General features: G+C 48.1%; 1 protein-coding gene across 2 annotated transcripts in view; it reads left to right on the top strand.

Moving 5' to 3' along the window:
* Rim (Rab3 interacting molecule) overlaps window positions 1–20,644 on the top strand; it is a 136,240-nt gene that overhangs the window by 79,244 nt on the left and 36,352 nt on the right. For both annotated transcript variants that reach the window (XM_077702536.1, XM_077702537.1), the window contains exons 2-5: window positions 11,515–11,878; window positions 12,760–12,873; window positions 13,479–13,643; window positions 14,823–15,171. In XM_077702536.1, the coding sequence (XP_077558662.1) occupies window positions 11,515–11,878; window positions 12,760–12,873; window positions 13,479–13,643; window positions 14,823–15,171 (992 nt within the window). The remainder of the gene's footprint in view (window positions 1–11,514; window positions 11,879–12,759; window positions 12,874–13,478; window positions 13,644–14,822; window positions 15,172–20,644) is intronic.

Here is a 20,644-nt window from a genome sequence, read left to right as displayed (position 1 = left end):
GCCCCACACACAGAAAGTCTCTGGCCAATCAAAACTGCACTGCCAACCAGATACGGCCGTTTGTGCATCGGTACCGAATTTCTGGTACACTGATAGTTCTCGTAATCTCAAAATTGTGGTTTTACTGGCACGTCTAGCAAAATGGAAATAGTGGTCCTCTGCTTACGATTACAAAATGAAACTAAACAAAGAACAACATACCGTGGTTTCTTGAGACCTCATGATGAAGTTGCGATTTTGTGTTTAATGAACCACCTCTGGCCGGATTTTTTCAAACTTTTCACTTGGCATCCTACAGCAAAGAAGCAGAGTGTTAAAGGCATGGACCTGTAATAAATTTTGATCCCACTGAACATCACTGGATTTAAAAAATCTTTACTAGGTAGTTCAAGCAGGGCGAGAGCAAGTGGCCAGCATTGGCAACCTAACCTATAAGCTCTCCCGAACTTCGTCGAGACTAGCTCTTATGTTGCCCATCTGCTTGCTTTGCGTGGTCATTCGTTTCGTAGACCAATGAACTGACCTATGTTACAGCCCGTGAGGTGTCTAAGAAAGCCCCATCTCTCGAGAGGGGGGAGGGGATCTTATGTTGATATCTGTGAATGAATCCTTGAGAACCGTTACAAGTACATGGCACGCTGGCCAGAGGGCATTCTCGTACACACACACACTCTTGAGAACAATAACCCGCCATTCTGAAGGTTGAGTCTCCGTAATTATGTTCGAGGGTGGTAAAACTGATGGCTGCATTGCATTGGCGTATTTCACAGCCAAACGCTGCAAAAATGTGGTGGCGCGCCCGGATACCTGGCGAATGATGTTTCAATAACAAAACGAACAAAAAGAAGAGTTACAAACTTTTATTGTAACCTGGTACAGATTCAGACGCAGCGCGCGACACGCCGTCACACCTTAATACCGCCAGCCCCGCCCTTGTTACAAAAACAGAACACAAAAATAGATTCGATTTTTCAGGGTGCTTCGAGGGCGGCTGACGACAGCAGGTGTGCCAAATGCATCTGAATAACACCGCCGTCGTCCACGGCCAAAACGCGACGAGCGACGACGGGCGAGTATACGCCGACACCCTTTAGCGTTTGAGAAAGTTATCCTAATGTTTGGCTTTAAAAAATTGGCGCAGCTTGCAATAGTGGTGCAAGGCTGGAGAAACAGCAACGCTGGCGGCTCCTCTTTCGTCGTCGGGGACTCCGCTGTTGTCCCTCACATGGATTTCCGAACTTGCCGCTGAAAGTTCTCTATCATTGGCAGGCCCGGATCGTATTGTCCGCAGGCTTTCCCATCTCTCCCAAAAGTGCAATGCGTTAGTGCGCACTCGAACCCGCGGAAACCGGCGTCGCGAACTCGGCGTCTGTGGCGCGAACGCACGTGAGCTTGCGAGGAGAAGACCAGGCGAGAGATCACGCCACGAACATTGGCCAGAGCGTCCTCGAAGGTCGAGCTGGACGACGCCGGGCGCCCCTCACTCACGAGGCGCACGCTTACGTGCGCCGGGTATTTTTGTCGGCATTTCTTTTTCGAGCTCCTCACGTGGCGCAAGCCCACGCGCCAGCATGGATGACTGCGGGCGCTCTTTACGGGGCACACTGTCACGTGGGCTCCGTATTTTTCTTTGTTAATTTTTTCTGCCAACGCCAACGGACCCAGCTCAAGCTTAGACAGCTGGGCTGTTAAAAGCGCACATAAAAAAGTACAGCAGACCAGAACAAAGGTGACGGAACACAAGTGACGCTGTGTGACGTGGCGTAGCGGACGACGACGCTTTCCATTCCGGCGCACCCGCAAGTGTGTAGGCGCGTTCCGGGGCCGAGCGCCGACCATTCCGACCCTTTGTTAACAGGCGTGAGGTAGGAACTGACTGCGGGTTATTTAGCGGATGGTGAGCTGTGCTCGAGGCTTATTGTCGCGTGCATTTTACGCTTTTGTTTTTTCTGCTGTTCTGTTAGCATTTCCACTCTACAGTAATGTATGGCCCAGGATAAATAAATAAATAAATAAATAAATAAATAAATAAATAAATAAATAAATAAATAAATAAATAAATAAATAAATAAATAAATAAATAAATAAATAAATAAATAAATAAATAAATAAATAAATAAATAAATAAATAAATAAATAAATAAATAAATAAATAAATAAATAAATAAATAAATAAATAAATAAATAAATAAATAAACCTCTGGAATGGTCTACACTTCAACCGGGACGAACGTGCGTTGAGAATCACGCATAATGCGCACTGCTTATAGGGGAGAAAAAAAAACGTCTTGTGTATTTCGGAAATTATTTAGTACACATGCCATGACCGCAAGCAGAAAACCGGGGGACCTGTTGTTTGTTTTCCGCACCCCTTATTAACTCTCCCTCCCAGTGAATCTCGCATCATGCTGCACGTGTTGAAGGAAAAAATAACAATATCAGGCCCACTGCGGGCGCGTGAGAAGGGCTTACGAATACAGTGCTTTTTACATGTGCGAAACAAGAAAATTGAGCCAAGGCTTGAAACAGCGTGCCCTATCAATAATAGACGTGACAGTATGTATACGATTCTGTTATTCCCTTTTATTTTTTGCCTTTCCATTCGTTAGGTTTAATGAGAATTTGCGACCGGTAAAGATACCACAATCTTGACATGTTTGTGCTGCGGCGGAGTTAATTCGCGAGCGAAGCTGGCAGCGTTGACCCCTTTGCGTTCCTTTGTCGGTTGGTGGCGTTCGTATTCAAGACACGCTGCATCTGATTAGATCGCGTAGTGTTAGAGGCAGCAACAGATTTACATTTCGCTTGGGTTCGCAAAAGCCACCTCCGAATACACGACGAACGAAGCTCTTGTTGAAAGCCTATGAGAATACGATCGCCTTGTGGTCGCGGGCAGAAGTCTTCGAGGCACTGCGCTTCCATAGCTTGTCGACACACGCGATCCCAAATCGCGGCGCCTTAAGATCGTGTGTCGCGCATAAGGCACAAGGTGGGTGACACCATTAAATTCATCCACATTTCACTCCCGCACGCAAGGAAACAAAGAAAGGTGTGGGGGGGGGGGGGGGGGGGGTGATGTTTCGGGGGTGTCTCGGAATTTTACAGTAATACTGTCTAGCTTGCTGTGTTCTAGTGGGGCTCTCAACCAAAAATGACCCTGCGTGAGGCATCTCCAAGCCGACTGAACATGCGGCCCGAATAAAACGTGAGGTGCATCGGTTTTTCCGCCGAAAAACAGTCGAGGTAATCGAAGAAAAGCGCAAGTAGTACCTTCCAGCGAAAAAGACGCGCCGTATCTTGCTGTCATTCCTCACTCTTTAATGAAATTTTGCAGTTACCTAGAGTGCAAACTGCATCATGAACTTTAGTATCGCTCGCCTGAACATGACTTTAAAGAGTCGGCTTAAATTGAATGAAAAAGAGAGAGAGAGAGGGGAGGCAGTGGTTCCGTTAAAGCTGCTGTTCCGTCGGTCCCCAATTTGTTGCCTTCCCAGGAAATTCCAGCACGCTAATTTTATTAAGACCGCCAGTGAAGTATGCCGGGGAACGGAACGAGACGAGCGCAGCTTGGGGGAAGGGGGGGGGGGGGGGGGGAGGTTGTAGAAGGAGAAAGGGAGGAGGATGAGGAGGTAGTGGGAGGAGGACTCAGCGTGGTGCGGCCGGCTAGAGCGCAGACTTTTGCCCTAATTGAAAATTCAAACGCCGTCGGGGCCGTTGCGCCGCCGCTTCGGGAGCTGCTCGTCGTCCCTCCTTCGAAGGAGCGTGTAAAACGCCCGCGCGGAATTCAGCCCCATTTCTCACGGTTTTTCGTACGCCTTCCTGCCAGGTCCCCCCCCCCCTTCAAACATATGGGAGATACGCGCCCCACGACATGTGAGAGGAGAAGCAGAAAAAGTGTGCGTGCCGGCAGTTGTTTTTGGCCTCTGCGAACGCACTCGAAAGGGTTTTCTCCGCCGAAGGCGAAGGAAGTGCGGCCGTGATTGTCTTCGCTCCCGCCCCGGCGTTGTTTTCGCCGTCGTTGTGTCTGGTGGTTTTCCTAATCGCCACGCACTTCTTCGCGCCGGAGACGGCGCTGACGAGAAGGCCTGAGGCACTTTTCATTAGAGGCATCAAATTTATCAAGCTGCTAACCCCCCCCCCCCCTCCTTCCCCCATTTTTTTTTGTTTCTTGCTCTTATAATGGGATATCTTCTTTTATTTTTCACAATGCTCTAAGTAGTGACTTGAGTGAATCGATGTTTTCGGAAGAAATAAGTACAGGTTGATGCCCTAAACAAAGTTGGTGTGTACAATTGAGTAGTATTGTCTTGTGTCAGCTATCAGGTATTGTATTGTATCAGGTAGCTGTCAATGGGAGATTGAAGGCCTGAAGCAACGTAAGCACCGGTAAGAGTTGCGGAAAGACGTTTATTCTGCGTTTTCTGACTTCTATCATTCAGAGGTGGTTGTAAAGGTTGCTATTGTTTTGGCTGTTGTAGTGATATGCTAGCCAAAACTGGAGGAAGTTATTCGTGTGCTGTGGTAGTCTGCAGAAAAATCTGGTACTTTGTAATAGCTTCTTTTTCTAAGGAAGCATGACTGCAATGAACCATACGTCACAATAATGACCCACTCAACACGCCTGTCACCTATATCAAACCAGACTAGCACCATCATAAGCTGTACTCATACTACAAAGGCTTGCCGATGACATGAGAATTTATTTATTCACATTACCTGCAGCGCCGATAAGGCATCACAGAAAAATAAGTATCGTCTGGGCCCCAGGCCACTCATACCTTGGCGGGAACGACGCAGCACAGACTGCCGCCCGCGACCTTCACATCCGGGCATTCCGAACTTCTGACACCCCGAGGGGCACGAGACCCTCTGCCAGCAGTCCAGCGCTTATCGACCCCACTTACAACCCAATACTCTCACTGTACACACACATGAGAAGGTCATCTCCTCCTCCGCAGCCCTTACTGTCAAACTACCAAGCATACGTACTGCAAACGAACATCTTACAATCCCATACGCCTCTCGAAGATTTCTTTATCTATCTTCTCACCAGACTGCCCGTACTGCAAAAGAAGACGTATCATATCACGCTCTCCTGCCCACATAACGCCAACCCCATCAACAACCCACCCCTTGAGCAGTGGTAGTCTGCTCCTACCAGCTCGGCACCGGGAATTAAAGAAGCCCTGGTGCAATGAGATTTGGATTCGGCGCAGGCTCACGGCCTTCAAAACATAAGAGGCTGATCACATCCCCGTCCAAATACCCTCTCGCTCAAATAAATGTTTGTTCCTATTCCCTATAAAACTCTACCAGCAGAAGAGAAATAGCTTCTGCAATGCGTGTACGTGGGGCCTAAAACAGGAAGCCTCTAGTGGTCAACGCCTGAATGTGGGCTAGTTGGTGGAGCAATGAAGCAATGAAGCGCTAGTCCCGTGTCTTTGTTCCTCTGCGTCCTGTCCTTAGCTGCACGGTTTTTACCGTGTTTCATTGCATTTAGTGGACATTGGCCACGGCGAGTGGTGCCCTTCGCTACTCAAAGCTGCCTCTAGTGCCGGCGTGGGCTTCGATAAACGAGTGGTAACCGATCGAGCAGCCACTATTCAGAGCGTGGTGACAAGATGAAAGAGAAATGACAGTTGAAAAGATTGGAAACATTAAAAGATATGAAGCTGTTTTTTTAGCCGTGAAAACTAGAAAGTGAGCGACCTTCTTGTGAAGACCAGCGCAAATCCGCTTTGGGGGAAACGCGTAAGACGTGGCGTCTTCAGGGTCATTATTATTGATACCTCCAAGCCTGAAGCCTACCATTGATAACAGTTGTTCGCAGGAGCCTCAACGACAACGATAGTTTGTCCTTCTTAGCTGGCCGCAACTGCAAAAGACAGCTGAGCGAAAGAGCTGTATTTAACCCAGTCAGCTCGAGCCTTTAAACAATTCTTGAGCGCGTGTCCTTCGAGCGCTCTGAAAATTGGGTATATATTGTGTTTGGCTCCGTGCCATCATTATTGCTGCGCATATGTCCGCAAAAAGCTTGATTACCAATAACATGAAAATGAAAGATATATAAAAAACAGGCAGCACAAGAAGTACGGTGCAAAGGAAACAATCATATCTTTAATTTTCTTAAAAGCATTTTATTACAAACAAGCGCTAAGTGCGAAGTTAATTTATTTCGGAGCAAGGAAAAAGAAGATACACACAGAAAAATGAGAAAAATACACCCCAACCCGTGCCCGCTACTGTTTGACGGGATAATGAGACAAATTCAGTGCGCATAGGTTGCTATAAAATATGTATATAAACAGGTATATATATATATATATATATATATATATATATATATATATATATATATATATATATATATATATATATATATATATATATCAAGGTTGCAGTCGTCATTGCCAGTGCTATTCGGCTTTTTTCGAAATATTTAATAGGGCCGAATGACGTGTGCTTGTCACGTTTCTTTGATTCAATAATAAATAAGCGAAAATATAAGTCGAGAAAAAATCCGCCGTTTTTCCGGGAGCGAGACATATATATATATATATATATATATATATATATATATATATATATATATATATATATATATATATATATATATATATATATATATATATATATATATATATATATATATTTCAAGTTCAGTTGTATTTTCCTTGATGTTCCTTGACTGCCAACGTTTTTGTGTTTTGGTATTTCTGAATTTTTTGTTTGGTGTTTTTATTGTTGGGTAATGTTATCATTGACCGGCGCTCTAATGTGTCAATAGATACATTACGTTTAATAATTTCCTCTTTGGACTCCGGTAAACTTGTTTTAAATAATTCGCTTAGTTCATCGCGTTCCCTTCTCCTAATTTTGCATGTTGTGAGGTAATCGTTGAAGTTTTCGACTGGCAGTCCACATCTGCGAATAATGTTGTCACTAATCTTAATTTTCTTAAAATAATATGGAAATCTACCATGGCCTGATATAATTTGCAATGTGTTGTGTTACAACTGGAAGTAAAATACCGTGATGTAATTTTCAAGCTTTTTATCCAGTGATAGGCTGCGGTTCCCTACGCGGTTCATTCCAAACTTTGTTCCATTTATCCGTACTTCGCTCCTTTAGTTGCATTTTGATGAACCGCTGAGAGTTGTTATGGGGATCTCTACACGGTCACCAATATTATCCGCTTGGTTTGCTAATTCGTGGGCGATCTCGTTGCCGAGAAATAAAAGCAGAGAGAGAAAATACTAGAGACTTTGCTTACGTCAGCATAAAGCTTGCGCTGACTAAAATTGACAAACGCAATTTGAGCTCACTTACTTAGCGAGCTCTTTTTCTTTTAATTTCATCTCTTTGTGTCAAAGATGCGTCTCCTCGATGCACTACTCGAGTTATTTTCGGTCGGCTAAATACTTTTACCCTGAATATGAACACTTAGGTCGAGAAAGGTCGTAAAAAATGACCCGAGAAGGCTAAAAAGGGCAGCAAAACACTGCACACGAGAACTTCTTGCTTGCTTCGGAAGATTTAATTTACCCCGCCGTATTTTCTCAGCTACCCTGCATATTTTTTTCGTCCGCTTAAATGCGGCTGTCAAGCGTCGCTCCGTAAAGTTGTCGCTCAAAAATGAGAGGCGGCGCCGTCTTCACGAAGCAGCGCTCACCAACAAGCCGCCTCACAAAGTGCTGCCTTTCTTAAAAAATCGAAAAAGAAGGAAACTTTTTTTTTTTTTCTCGGACCAAAACTTCCTTTTTGTCCGGCCATCTCTCATGATGCTTGAGGAAGTGTTTGCGCTGCAGCAGCAGCACGAGATGCGGCTCTCAAGGAGACGTCTAAGGAGCGCTGCTGCGTTCCGCTCCCCGGGCGGGATCAAGGACTGTCTTGTTGTATAGTACGTCTACAACGCTGTCGCGGTTTGCTTGCCCTCTTCGCCTCTGCGCTTGTCTTTGTGTCTTGCTCGCGCGTTGTGGCAAACTTAAGCCTACAAGCGAACCGCATGCAAGCGCTGCGAGGAAGACTAGCCGCGTTCTCTGCGGACATTTGTTTCCGTCCGAGACCAGCTTCGCTCGGCTGAGACGCGAGCGGACCGCGGGCGGGTCGCATGATTGCGAAAGCGCAGCCGACGCTTTCTTCGCTGGCCTTGAGAGCAGTGGAGAGGCCATTTGTGCGTGTGTGTGTGTGTGCGTGTGTGTGTCTGTGTGTGTGTGTGTGTGTGTGTGTGTGTGTGCGAGCGCCATTTTTGGTCTAAAAACGGCACTGCTGAAAACTGGCGCTCTTCCTGTCCGATACGAGGAACAACTTCCCCTTTTTCGTAGGAAATGTCCTCCTTATTAGCTTTTTCCCTCGCCTATTCGCGTCTCGAATAGCGGTTATCGCTGTGTCTCGTATCGATTTTTGCAAAAGCCCTTCTACCCGACAGAAGATAGCATTATAGACTGTTTTCACATGGGCGCACGCGCGTTGGGTGCTTTCCTTCCTTCTTTAGTCTTTTTTTTTTTTGAACGCGTACAGGCACCTACAGAAATGTGAGGAAAGCTATTTCGGCATAACGTCTGCCCTTTCACAATCAAGAAGTTACAACCACGCCAATAGAAGAATTCCGCGCGAACAGTATATTATACATACATTTAAAACATTACCTAATAGATGCCGCGCACTTGCTTTTTATTCTGTTTTCTCTGAACCACTTCGACGGCGTTCTGGTTGCCTTCCGCCAATTTTTCAAAACCCTTTTATATTTGGTTTCCCACCACGTTGCGGTAACCAAACACAAGCATTTCATTCGAAAAATTCGCACTAAACGTCACGGCCTCGGCGAGAGAGACACGTGGCGAATTTTACAAGCCCTCCAGCTCAGCGGAATCACCACGGAGCCCCTTCGGTCAACGTCAAGACAAAAAAAAAAAACACTAAAAAATTGATGCCCTCTCCGGAAACCGTACAAAAGTCACCCTCGACCTTCCACCCTTTCCTCCTACAGTTCGCCTTTTCCATCTTGCCTTAAGCAACCCCTGAATTAGTCGAAGCACAGCGAGTTATCCAACTTATCCGTTTCTCAATCACCCTAAATGGTTGTTCTAACCCAATTAAACTGGGCCGCGTAGCACCAACTGCCAGCAAAGCTTCCGCTCGCAACCCCTAAGACATTCGCTACCCTGTACTAGTTTCGCCTATCCCTAGGTGCATACACCTCACCTACAACCAAGGAAGACGACAAGCCAGGGTCAGCTTACTGCAGTCAAAATATCACAACAAATTAGACACGTGCTATAAATGGACGCCGCCCAATTCCCCCCATCGACCTGCAAACGCTCTGACCGTACCCGACTCGCACTACGCAAGTTTAACGCTTGTTGCCCTTATCAAGGCCCACGTCACATATGTTTTATGACCTTATCCAATCATTATGTCGTATCCCTTTAAAGAGACCCTGCAACATTTTTTTTTAACTTTTCTTGAAATCTCACATGCTTGCATAAAGTGGTCAATCAACGCATTTAGTACTTAGACGGGGGGGGGGGGGGGGGGGGGTCGCAAAGTACCTATGCCAAAAATGACTGCTCTATAACCATCAGACAAATTTGAAACTTGCTCAAAACGATTTTTCTCTCTTTCCCGGGCTCGGCGCTCTTCGAGGTCTGGAATTACGTCATTACAGCGGTGTTGCGGCTATTGGTCATTTTTCCTTCAGTTGCAGCAATGAATGCATCGTAAAGCCACTTTAAAAGGAAAGTCCCAAAAGCAAAGCGGAAAAATCATGCACCCCTCCGTTTAACGGCCGCAATGGTTGACGCGAAACTTTTTCATGCCGAATTCTTTGGTTGCCGTCTGAGTTTGGAGTGAGTTTCGACCATGTCGAAATTGAGCATTAATTGGATAGACTCCGGCTTCATAACGCAAGGGTCCCACGTTCGATCCGGCCACTGAAGCGTTTTTTTTTTTTCTTTCACTTCTCTCACGATCAGTCCTCATCAGCGTCAGAGAAAGTTGGCTTTCTTGCAGGGCGTTTTCGCGTTACAGACGCCATTAGTGAAAACACTAACGCTTCGCTTTAAAACAGAAGGCGTATCTGCTGTGACGACCAAATCACGCAGTGCCGCTCTGGGCTGGCGGTAACTATCGCGGTCGCAGCGCTTCCAGACGTAAAGGAAAGATTGAAAGTGTTTATCGGAAGTGTTGCACAGTCGCTTTAATGCAATACAGCTCACAGGTGCTAGCGATTTGGGTTAGACGTGTTCAGGCATAACCACTAGCACTTGAACCTCACCGTGCATGGATTAATGTTTCCTTCCCTGTCGAATCCTGAGGTCAGGCATTTCTCCTCAAAATCTTGTTTTTATCCAAGTAGTGATGTGCTTAGACTCGGCCATTCTTGCTCACCTTGGAGTTCCTTTCGAAGAACATGGAATCAAAGATGCGCCGCTTATAACTCGGTGGATTCGGTGGCCTCTAAACTTTTGAACTGGATCCTCTATTGTTGGCTACCACTCGCAGAAACAGAACAAATCTCACAAAGCGCGGGCCAATTTACACAAACGTGTCATTAATCACTGTGTTTGCGCAATTTCCCGCGAAAGAATGCTGATGTAATTTTGGCCCGCCTGTGGGCTCTCAAGTCCTTTTAGCACTCAATAAAAGTATAGACGTGGCACCGTGGCACCTTTGCCTATTTCTTTGGCTCTTGGTTCTCTGAGTTGAATTGCTGACGCAGCAAACCGGCCAGACACGCCGAGGAATAATGAAAAAAAGACATATTTTAATGTGGCAAAGTTTGAATTCATGGAAGGAGCCCAGTTATGTTCTGTACAACGTGACAAAAACCGACACATTTTCGTTATTATATTTTTCTCATCGACCTAGCCGTACTCAGCGCCCCATTTGCGGTTTCGAGGACATTACGCGCTTGAAGTAAAAAAGAGTGCGTAGAGTGCGTCAAACAAGCCTTCTTTTGCCAAGGTCTTCCTCTGATTCCACTGCTCTATCATTACTTTCCCCATTCTGGAATGAGGAGCGGTATGAAACTGGATGAAGCCAATTCCTATTATGCACACGGAAGGCTCTAGCGCGTTCTAATCTTCGGTCACAAAACTCGAATAAAGGTTGATTGCATGATTAGTTTATAATTATTGAGCTGGACAAAAAAACTTTTTTCCGGGCAGTATTTTGACAAATGAAACAAATGTAAAGACAGGGGCAGACCTAGCACGTGTTCCGTGGCCTTGCTCGCAGGCGACTACGCCAAGTCGCAGAATCAATCAGGCGGAGCAATGGGAGACCGTGTTTCTCAGCTCCGACCCAGCGCATCAAACCTGGACCCTCCAGCTGGCCGAAAAGGCTGCTGGAGCCCAAAGGCTGTTGGCCAATCAGCTTATAGTAGCTTTTCTCTCTCTCTATCTGTCACAAATTTCAGTGTTCCTTGTTTGCATAACAGTGGCCGTGGCTTGCTCCAGCGCATCTCCTGAGCCCCCTTTTCTTCCCCTTCCCCTTCCCCTTCCCGCACGGCAGGAAGAAGCAGGACGAAGTGCAGCTGCTGGAGTCGGCCATCGGCCAGCGGAGCGCCGAGCAGCGCAAGCTGGGCGCCGAGCTGGAGGCCACCTGCCAGATCTGCCTCAAGACCAAGTTCGCCGACGGCATCGGGCACATCTGCAACTACTGCAGCATCCGCTGCTGCGCGCGCTGCGGGGGCAAGGTGACGCTGCGCTCCTCCAAGGTCATTTGGGTCTGCATCCTCTGCCGCAAGAAGCAGGAGCTGCTCATCAAGACCGGCCAGTGGATCCACGGCTCGCAGCTCGTCCCGCCCGGAGGAGTCGGGCCCGCCGCCGGCACCGCCGCCAGGGGGCGCCTGGAGCGCGCCCACTCCGCCGAAAAGGTGAGCGCCGCAGCGCCGACGCTCATTCATTCATTCAAATTTATTCGTACGATCGGTTTACAATTGCGCATGTGATAACTCAACCCGACAATACAGCCATGGCCACGGGGAAAGATTTCGCTTCTTCCGAACATTATTACCAGGTCATAAGCCTGCGAGTCTAGGAATAAAAAATAATTGGCGCAGCTTGCATTAGTGGTTCAAGGCTGGAGAAACACCGGAGCTGGGGGTCTTCTTAGCTTATTCCGGTTTAGCTAAGTTTTGCTAGGTCTTACTAGGATATACTTAGTTTTGTTGGGTTTTGCGATGTTCCTGCTATGCTAGGCTAACTGTTCAGGGGTGAGTGAGGCCAAGTTTAGCATGGTTTTACAAGGCCGTTCCGGTCGGTCCCCCCACACTGACAGGGGATCCCAGGGGGAAGAAGCTAGGTCGACCCTCAGCTCCGCTGTTTCTCTAGCCTTGCACCACTAATGCAAGCTGCCCCATTTTTTTTTTTTTTTTTGCGTCTTAGTAGCCCAAGAAAGACTACCGCCTTTAAAATTGTATAGTAAGGGGTGCGCATACGCATACGCCCCTTGTGCTCACACCCGAGCAGGTGCGAAAGCCTGCTTCACTGTCATAATACCCTATCTGCGGTGGTGCACCCTTTACATGAGGCGCAGTTCTTTCTTGTTTTTTTTTTTTTTTTTTTGCTAACGTAATCGGACCAAGCTCAAGCGTAAATAGCCCCGCTGTTAAGAACGGGAGACAAAAGTCGTTTCGCGTTTACCCGGGGCCACGTGGTGGTTGATAATTTGAGCGCGCGTCCACACGCCGCCCTCCTTCTCGAACAGCTTCGCTCGGTCTCGCTTTAACCGCTTATTTTTGCCTTGTCCCTGCAGGACAATTACACCGGCCACCCAGCGTCCATGCCCATGGGCCTCGTGCGGGGAGGAAGCCTACAGCGGTTAGGAAACCTCGGTGGCCGAGAGCTGCGGAGGCAGTACTCCTCACAGGTGAGAGCGCCCACGAACCAAAACGGCTGTCGGAATTCAAGGAATAACCGCGAACACCACACAGCCACACTTGCATTATAACAGATGCATGTTCTCGGCGTATTCTTTAAGCAGCGGTTCTCAACCACGAGTGTGCCGGGATCTCTTCTGGACTCACAGTAGGGATGAGTGAACCCAGGATGAAGTGCGCGGGCACGTGTCATATTAACAATCTACTCTTCAGCTGAAATACACCTATTATCCACCATTTGTGCGTCTGGTTTTTTTGCATAAAAAATCCAACTTTAAAACACGTGCTATGCACATGTTAGAGGATGTGGCAAAGCCACTTTTCTGCGTTTTTCTACGGTTTGGCAAAAACTAAGTAAACAAACAGAGAGTAAATTGGGGGGGAACAGTTTCGCAGGCAGCTTCGCGCATCATCCGAAATTCCCTGGCGGGCCCCTTGAGATCCCTGAATGTTTCATTTGAGAACCGCTGTTTTAAACCACTCTCGCATTAACTAGTTATTTCAAGCAGCCGCCTTTCCGAGGGCGCCGCTTGGGTGTTCAGCGTTTGAGAGGAAGAGTCGAGTAAGGCAATTGTGTGCGGTGCTTGTCGTGCAGGAGCCGTCTTGCCCGCTGGGCGGCGACCGTCGGCTGTCCGGCTGTGACCCGCACATGCGCTCGTCGCGGGAACCCTCGCCCGAGCGCCGCTGGCCACCCCGGCTGCAGCCCCAGCCGGGACAGCCCTTTCCCCACCACCTACAGCAGCAAGGGATCCCCATACAGGCAAGGCGGCTCTACAGCGTCCTAGCCAGCCCTGAACAGCTCTGCAGTGCTCCTGATTTCTGTTTTCGTATACTTGTAAATATTAAGTGACCTCCTCCTTCCCCGTTTTTCTTCTCTTTCTAAGAGAAAAGGAAATTCCATAGCACCAGAGATCAAGGATTGTTTTTTTTTTTTTTTTTTTTTTTGCATTTCTGCTCTCAGAAACTGTTGCCGCATCCGAGAAACCTTCAGTTTCTATCGTTTAGGTGAAATATGCAACATGTATTCTCGAGGGTGTTCTTACTTTAAAGTAATATTTAAACGTAATTTTAAGTAAAAAATTGGGCCCATCTCCCCGCGAGGGGGACTCGAGTAAATGCGTCGCATAGGGGGTGGGTGTATTGCGTTAGCGTTTAGTGTTTGGGGAGTTGGTGGTAGTGAATGCGTTGTATCAGCAGCTTCTTGACGTAGTTTGAATGAGTCAAGGATATAAGGCGCGTTCGTAGCCTCCCATTCTGTGTCGGCTTTGTGGCGCAGTGGGTAGAGCACCATGTACATTGCGTTCCGCCCGCAGGGTCGAGGCATCAAAACCAGGCGCCGGATAGTATTTTTTTTTATATAGTGTAGGGGGAGGGGTGCGGACTACGACTACGGACGTCAACGCGGGTGACATCGTGAGTTACTGAAATGCTCTGCATTTAAAACATTGTGCATAGTATAGGAAATATTGAAAGCACTGCTGAAAACCACTGGTTTAAGTTCTGAGGCAGAACTTGTTAGCAGAATTCGTCTCAAAAGAGCGATGCCTGAAAATCTGCAGGGTTGCCAAGATATGCGTCACGAACAATAACATCACGCTGCGCAAGGCGCTTGGAAGTAGTCCTACTGGCCCGTATAACAACGCGACATCGCGCGAGGTCGTTAAAGGCGCAGTGAATACTCGTTATAACAAGATCGCTTTATTCGAGTTCTCGCCTGATCCGAAGTTTTTCACGGTTCCACATGCCGTTCAGGGAGGAAGATCAAGTTATCTCCGCTTTTAACGAAGCATCGCTTATAACGACGTCAGTCTTCTGCCCCAAAGACTTCGTTATAACGGGGATTTACTGCAGTCTTTCAAGGCCCTGCCTAAGTTTTGTTCGTGACAGATCTCATCGCCGAGGCGGGATGTACATGCTCGCCTGCTCGGCGCCTGCGCAGGGGAGTCTGTCGCAGCAACAGCAGCAGCACCCGTCGTCGTCGGTCCTGGTCGCGGGCGGTCCGGGGGGCCAGGCCGCGCACCCGTCGTCGCAGCTGCACGTGTCGCCGGGGGGCCTGCAGCAGCAGCAACAGCAGCAGCAACAGCAGCGGCGCAAGGTGGACTCCGTGGTGCGCAACGACTCGCTGAGCTCGGACCAGTCTGAGTGCGTGCGGCCGCCTCCGCCCAAGCCGCACCGGCACAAGCGCGGACGCAAGATGCGCCAGCGCTCGCTCAGCTCCTCCGACGACGAGGTCCGCTCCACGCCGGACTGCTCCAGCTGCGAGGAGAGCGAGAGCGTCAGCGAAAAAGGTCCCACGGCGCACGCCTTTCTCCTCTTCTCCCCCTTCTGCTCCTCAGACCCTCTCTATCTCCCCTGTCAAGGCCTCTGCTCTCCAGCGTCTTGAGAACAGAATAACTGAGCTTCGGTTCGTAGAGGCCGCGTTACGTACCTCGCTTTTTACCTGGCTGTTCTTGCCGAGCTTCATTATTGGGGGTGAAACACATGAGCGGTAAAGGACGCGTCTGCGAGCGCGTTTCTCGCTCCGAACAACTGGTTTGGCTGCCAAAACACCCCTGGATCGGTCGCTCGCGCGCGTGTTCAGGCTGCCAACTATTTTGCCGCGCCGCGTCGGAAACCGGATCACTCGGTCGCTAACGCGTCTGCCGCTCTAGAGAGACAGCCCCTTCGTAATGACGATCCGGATGCTTCGAAGCTGGCCTGCATACCGCTGCTGAACCTCGAAGATTTAGAGATGGCTCCCAGAAGCAAGCAGTGTCGTATCGTCGTGAGGACGGCTTTCCAGTTCCCCCAGGGTTCATCTTTCGGTACGCTAAAGGGTCTGAGCGGAAGTTACCGGAGGCGTTGTTCCAGGTCAAGAAAGCAAAAATACAAACTAGCGCCTCCATTGACGTTATTTCGAAAGCAGGAGCCTATTCTTTTTTATTTTTGTCGGTCCACAAGTAAAAGAATAAATACAAAATTCACTCAGCAATATTGAAAGAAAAAAATAACATGGAAAGCGCTGATTGTCCTACAGCTTCACGAAGAAAAATGAAATAAGCAGCCCAGAGCAGCCTGCGTTACACGTGGATGGGCTGCTTTCGTCGTCAAATTAACCGTTTTCTTTCTCTCATTTTCCAATACTAGTATATATTTGTTGTTCTTCAAAATCAGTTGGCAGTCTGTGGAGGGTGTCGTTTCCTCCGTTCGTCTAGTTTTTAGCGCTTTTTTTTTTCAAGTAACATCAGGCACCAACAAGGCCACTTTGGTTCACTTGTTCTGAACTACGATAAGAACGTAATTCGGGATTTAATCCGGTTATTTTTGAAAATTTATGAAGAAACAAAAACATTTATCAAACTACTCACCTATTCGATTCTTTCTTTAGCGGAGTCTGTCAGAAACCACCAATCTTGGTTATCATTTTTAGTCATGTGGGCATATGCTTGTACGCGTCTTTTGACTCTCATTCGCTTCGTGCGAAGCGTTTACTCTGAGAAGGAACAGGTACCGGCAGGGAGGATCAGATATCCCAAAAGGAGAAGACCCGACTTCGTTTTAGGAAACCTTTTTTTGATTGTCACTCCATCTCTCGAAATTATCGCGGCATTATCAGTTCATTGAATTTGTACCTCAAATGCCCTGCGATAGCAAGTGATTCGCATGGCAGAAATGCTGGACGCGCCACTGATTTAAGAGACCAAAATATTACAAGGTTAGTCTGATACACTTCAATGTAGTCCCAATAGTTGCTCTTTCCCAACATTATTCATGCCGATCCAAACTAAAGCTGCAGCTCACGACGGGTCGGCTGCATTATTTTGCAATGCGAGATACGCTCATTCTGGCAAAAGCTCCTGCATTAAATTGCTTCAAAGGCTTAGTGGCAAGCGTTTCTCTTTTAGGACATTGTTGTCTCTTTAGCGCTGGCAGAGTAATCCTGCCACACTCGGTTATTTTACATGCGCACTATTCGCGATGCTTTGCGAATTGTTCGCATGATCTCGACGCTAAAACTTCAAAAAAAAAAAATCAGATAGTGCACTAGATAACTGATTCGAACCCTGCCCTTTTTCCAGCACACACCCCTTTCCCCGCACTTACGAGCCCTCACCCTCGCTGCGTGCTAGGCATTACTTTGTCCCTCCTCTTCAATTTCTCGCCTCTCCGTATCCCTTTTTTGCGCCGCAACGCGTTCTCTTTTTAACCGGGTGTGTACCTCTGCTCATCGTCTTTCTACCAGAACGCACAGTGGTCCCTTATTTACTGCGTCTTCGTTCTGTTTTTCCCCCTCTGAACGTTCGCCTATTTTGCCTCGAATATGCGCCACCACCCGGCGGCTTCATCGTTTCGTTTTTTTCACTTCTGCTCATTCTTGCTCGTGGCACTACTCGTACGTTGCCATGTGCTGTTCTTTTCCCGCTTCCCTCTTTCACCCCTCCCCCCTCCTCCATCCTCCATTAAGGCGCTGTTTTGACGTCCACGCTGTAGCAGCCCTCGCTCGTTTCCCCCTTCGCGTGTCCACTGCCCTTCTTATTTTCCCGGCTCAACCCTCAATTTTGCTCATTCGTGTCTGGTTTTGGCGCGCTTCTACCGCGCTTCCCCGCGCGCAAGAACACGCTCCTTTTCCCCTCGCCCACTTTAATATTAGCAGCGCGGCGGCCGGCTGCGATCAATAGCACGAGGGATGGCGGAAAAGGGAGGCCCGCCCGGGGAGAGGAGGAGGAGCGAAAGGAGCAGCGGGAGGAAGGGATGCGGCGGAGGAGCTGGCTCCGGGACTCGGTGCAGCAGGCGCGCGCGCGCGGGGCTATTTTTAGCTCCCGGGTGCGTCTGGCATCAAGGGCGGCCGCCGCTTGCGCCGTCGTCGACGAAAACGAGCCTGACCCTCCGCTCCGTCTGCACCCCGCTTCCCGCTCCACCCTTTGTTTCATTCGTCGCCGCCGCTGCTCTGCAGTTTTAGTTCCGAGCGAGGCCTCCTCCATTTTGTTCGCTCCTCATCCCTCGTGCCGCCGCCGTCGTCTTTCCCAGATGGACGGCCGCTGTTTTGTAGCCGTTTATGCGGCAGGCGCGAACGGGCATACCCTGGAAATGTGTAGCGTCTTTGGGGCGTAATATTGCGCATCGCGCCCGCGCCTCTGTGAGCCGGAACGTTGAGCGGTGCTCCGCCGCCGCTGACAACTGGGCGCGGGGATGCCTCCTCGTGAGCGGCGCGCTGCAGTTTGTTTTAGGGCCCCCCGGTAGAACGCGCCACCGCTACGAGTGCGTCCCTGCTTGTGTTTCCATCGTGGCAGGCTGTAAGAAGAGGCGCAGACGAGCGCTGATATGATGCGCACGCTGGCTGTGCAGGCAATTTTGCGCCGTATGGGCCGGGTGTATGAGTGCAGGCGCGTAGTCGCGTTGGTAGTAGCAGTCGCCGCTACGACAGGTGGGCCAGGTGCGGCAGGGAAAGATTTTGCGCACATCGTATTTTTCTGCCGAAGGAGGCTTACTATTCAATTCAATTCGTTGCCTTTTAAAATATTGCCTTTTGGGTGTTCCACTCCTTGTTGCACCCCTTCCAGGTAAAAGGCCTGCCTACTCAGCATTACAACTTCTTTCTTTTTTTCTTTCTTTTCTTCTCTTCCTTTCTTTATTTAATTTCTTTTCTTCTCTTTCTTTCTTTCTTTCTTTCTTTCTTTCTTTCTTTATTTTCGTCTCTTTCTTTCTTTCTATCTTTCTTTCTTTCTTTCTTTCTTTCTTTTCTTCTGTTTCTTCTCTTTTCTTTTCTTTTTCTTTCGCGACACGAATTACACTATTTCTTTATTTGTCGCATTTGAGAAGAATTGTGCGCGTCTTTCAGAACTGGAAATAAAATGGCAAAGGCACTTCGCTAAAGTCACGGAAGGAATGCCAATCAATCAAGCCCAACATCGCAGAAACGCCTCGGTATCAAATTGTTACCACAGAGCTGAAAGTGGGAGCGATAAGCAAAGACTATCACCTCCAAGCGTTCCAAACCGAGTATGGGCAGGTTTTATTAGGTCATTGACGAATAATTGCGACCTCAAACACCGAAGTTGGTACTGGGGAGGTTTCGCATCTTCTCGAGATCCTTTTATGCAAAGACTATCACCTCCAAGCGTTCCAAACCGAGTATGTGCAGGTTTTATTTGGTCACTGACGAATAATTGCGACCTCAAACACCTAAGTTGGTACTGGAGAGGTTTCGCATCTTCTCGAGATCCGTTGCTCCCTGCTCCGCCCTCTAACTCGTCGCCAGGTGTCCCCCCTTACCAAGAGTCCGAGACCACAATTTCCTGCATGCTCGAAATGTTTTTCGATTGAGAGTGGCCTGGCAGCGGTAATGTGAGATGGGGTCTGCACTCTCCCTCCAAGGATACCACGTATCATCTCCAACCAGCCCCAGTCACGACTGACTGATCCACTTCCTCAGCCCCCCTTTCTCTTTCCAACTATGGCCATGTGGCCTCCTCCATCTCATTCATTCATTCATTCATTCATTCATTCATTCATTCATTCATTCATTCATTCATTCATTCATTCATTCAATTAATCGTGTATGCACTCTTAGGTCGCAAGTTCGCAACCTAAGAGTGCCATTACGTGCAAAATGTACTTTAACATAACGTCCGTCCAGCTCGCTTAAGTGTTTCAGTGATTGATTCAGGTCAAATGATTCAGGTCAGACAAGTCCACCGTTATTTCGACAGGACTGCATCCTGGTTTGACATAGAGCCGCGCTGTGTTCGCGCCTTTTTTTTTTTAAGGACGCAGGGAAAGAGAATAAGTGTTGTTTGTTTAATGAGCAACTTATTTTTATTGCCAAGGGCTTGAAATCTCAGCCAAAAAGAGATTTTTGTTTACGATGAAGTGGTAGAGAGCTGGAAGTTGGTATCAGATAAATATCGAGCTAACCTGGCAAATGCGGTAGAATAAATTGTAGTTAAAGTGTCAATCTGAAATATCTAATAAATGCAGCTAAACTCCATGAAAACTCTTAGTTTACTACATTCAAGGCGGAATAATGTGGGCCTTGGTGCTGTTAGGGTATGTAATTACTGACGGACAGTAAGTGATATCGCGAATTGCCATGAGTACACCACGCGTGTAAGTGGCATTTCATATTCTTTCAAGTAACCTCTCCAGGATAACAGAACATTTCCTTAGCGTGCTTAGTCGAATTAATAACGTCAGTCATTTGAAAGATCGGCTTCAGTCGAACAAAAATTCCAGCACGCATATTTTTTTTTTTTGCACTCATTCTAGTCAATCCCGAAAAGTGGATCTAGGAGTCGCAATGCTAGGAATCCCACTAATGTGCGTGAGCAGGTCTATCTGAGGATTTACGCGGTCTCTGCACTCCCTCTTTGCGGTGGTGTCAAGTTAGTTCTTCAGCCTACATACCTGCATTTGGGTTAGCTCCGTTAGTGGTGGACCTAAGTCACGCTCCCCTGCCGCCAGATGCAGGAGCAATTCCTTCACTACCTCCCCGTGTACTCTTCATATTCTACGATCTCTCATTCCTCCAGAACACTGAAATAAGCAGGGAAAGAAGGGGGGGGAGCCGTGTCAAGCCCTCCAACCTCCAGAAATTTTCCGGTTCCTGGGACGAGTTGTTGGTAGAATCGATTTATGCCACTCATTCTAGCTACTGCAGATTTTTTTTTCCTGCCACAGCCGATGGAGTAAGCTTTCACGGTTTACACGTAGACGCTGACCACGACGATCAGCCTTTTCGCAGTGCCCCTTAAAAAAATAAACAATTCAATCAAGAGGTTGCGT

This window comes from Haemaphysalis longicornis, unplaced genomic scaffold (assembly GCF_048455015.1).
Source record: "Haemaphysalis longicornis isolate Haplotype H1 unplaced genomic scaffold, Haemaphysalis longicornis Haplotype H1 scaffold_3, whole genome shotgun sequence".
NCBI lineage: Eukaryota > Metazoa > Arthropoda > Arachnida > Ixodida > Ixodidae > Haemaphysalis > Haemaphysalis longicornis.
Note: the sequence above shows the minus strand (reverse complement) of the source record. Positions and strands in the feature narration are given on the sequence as shown.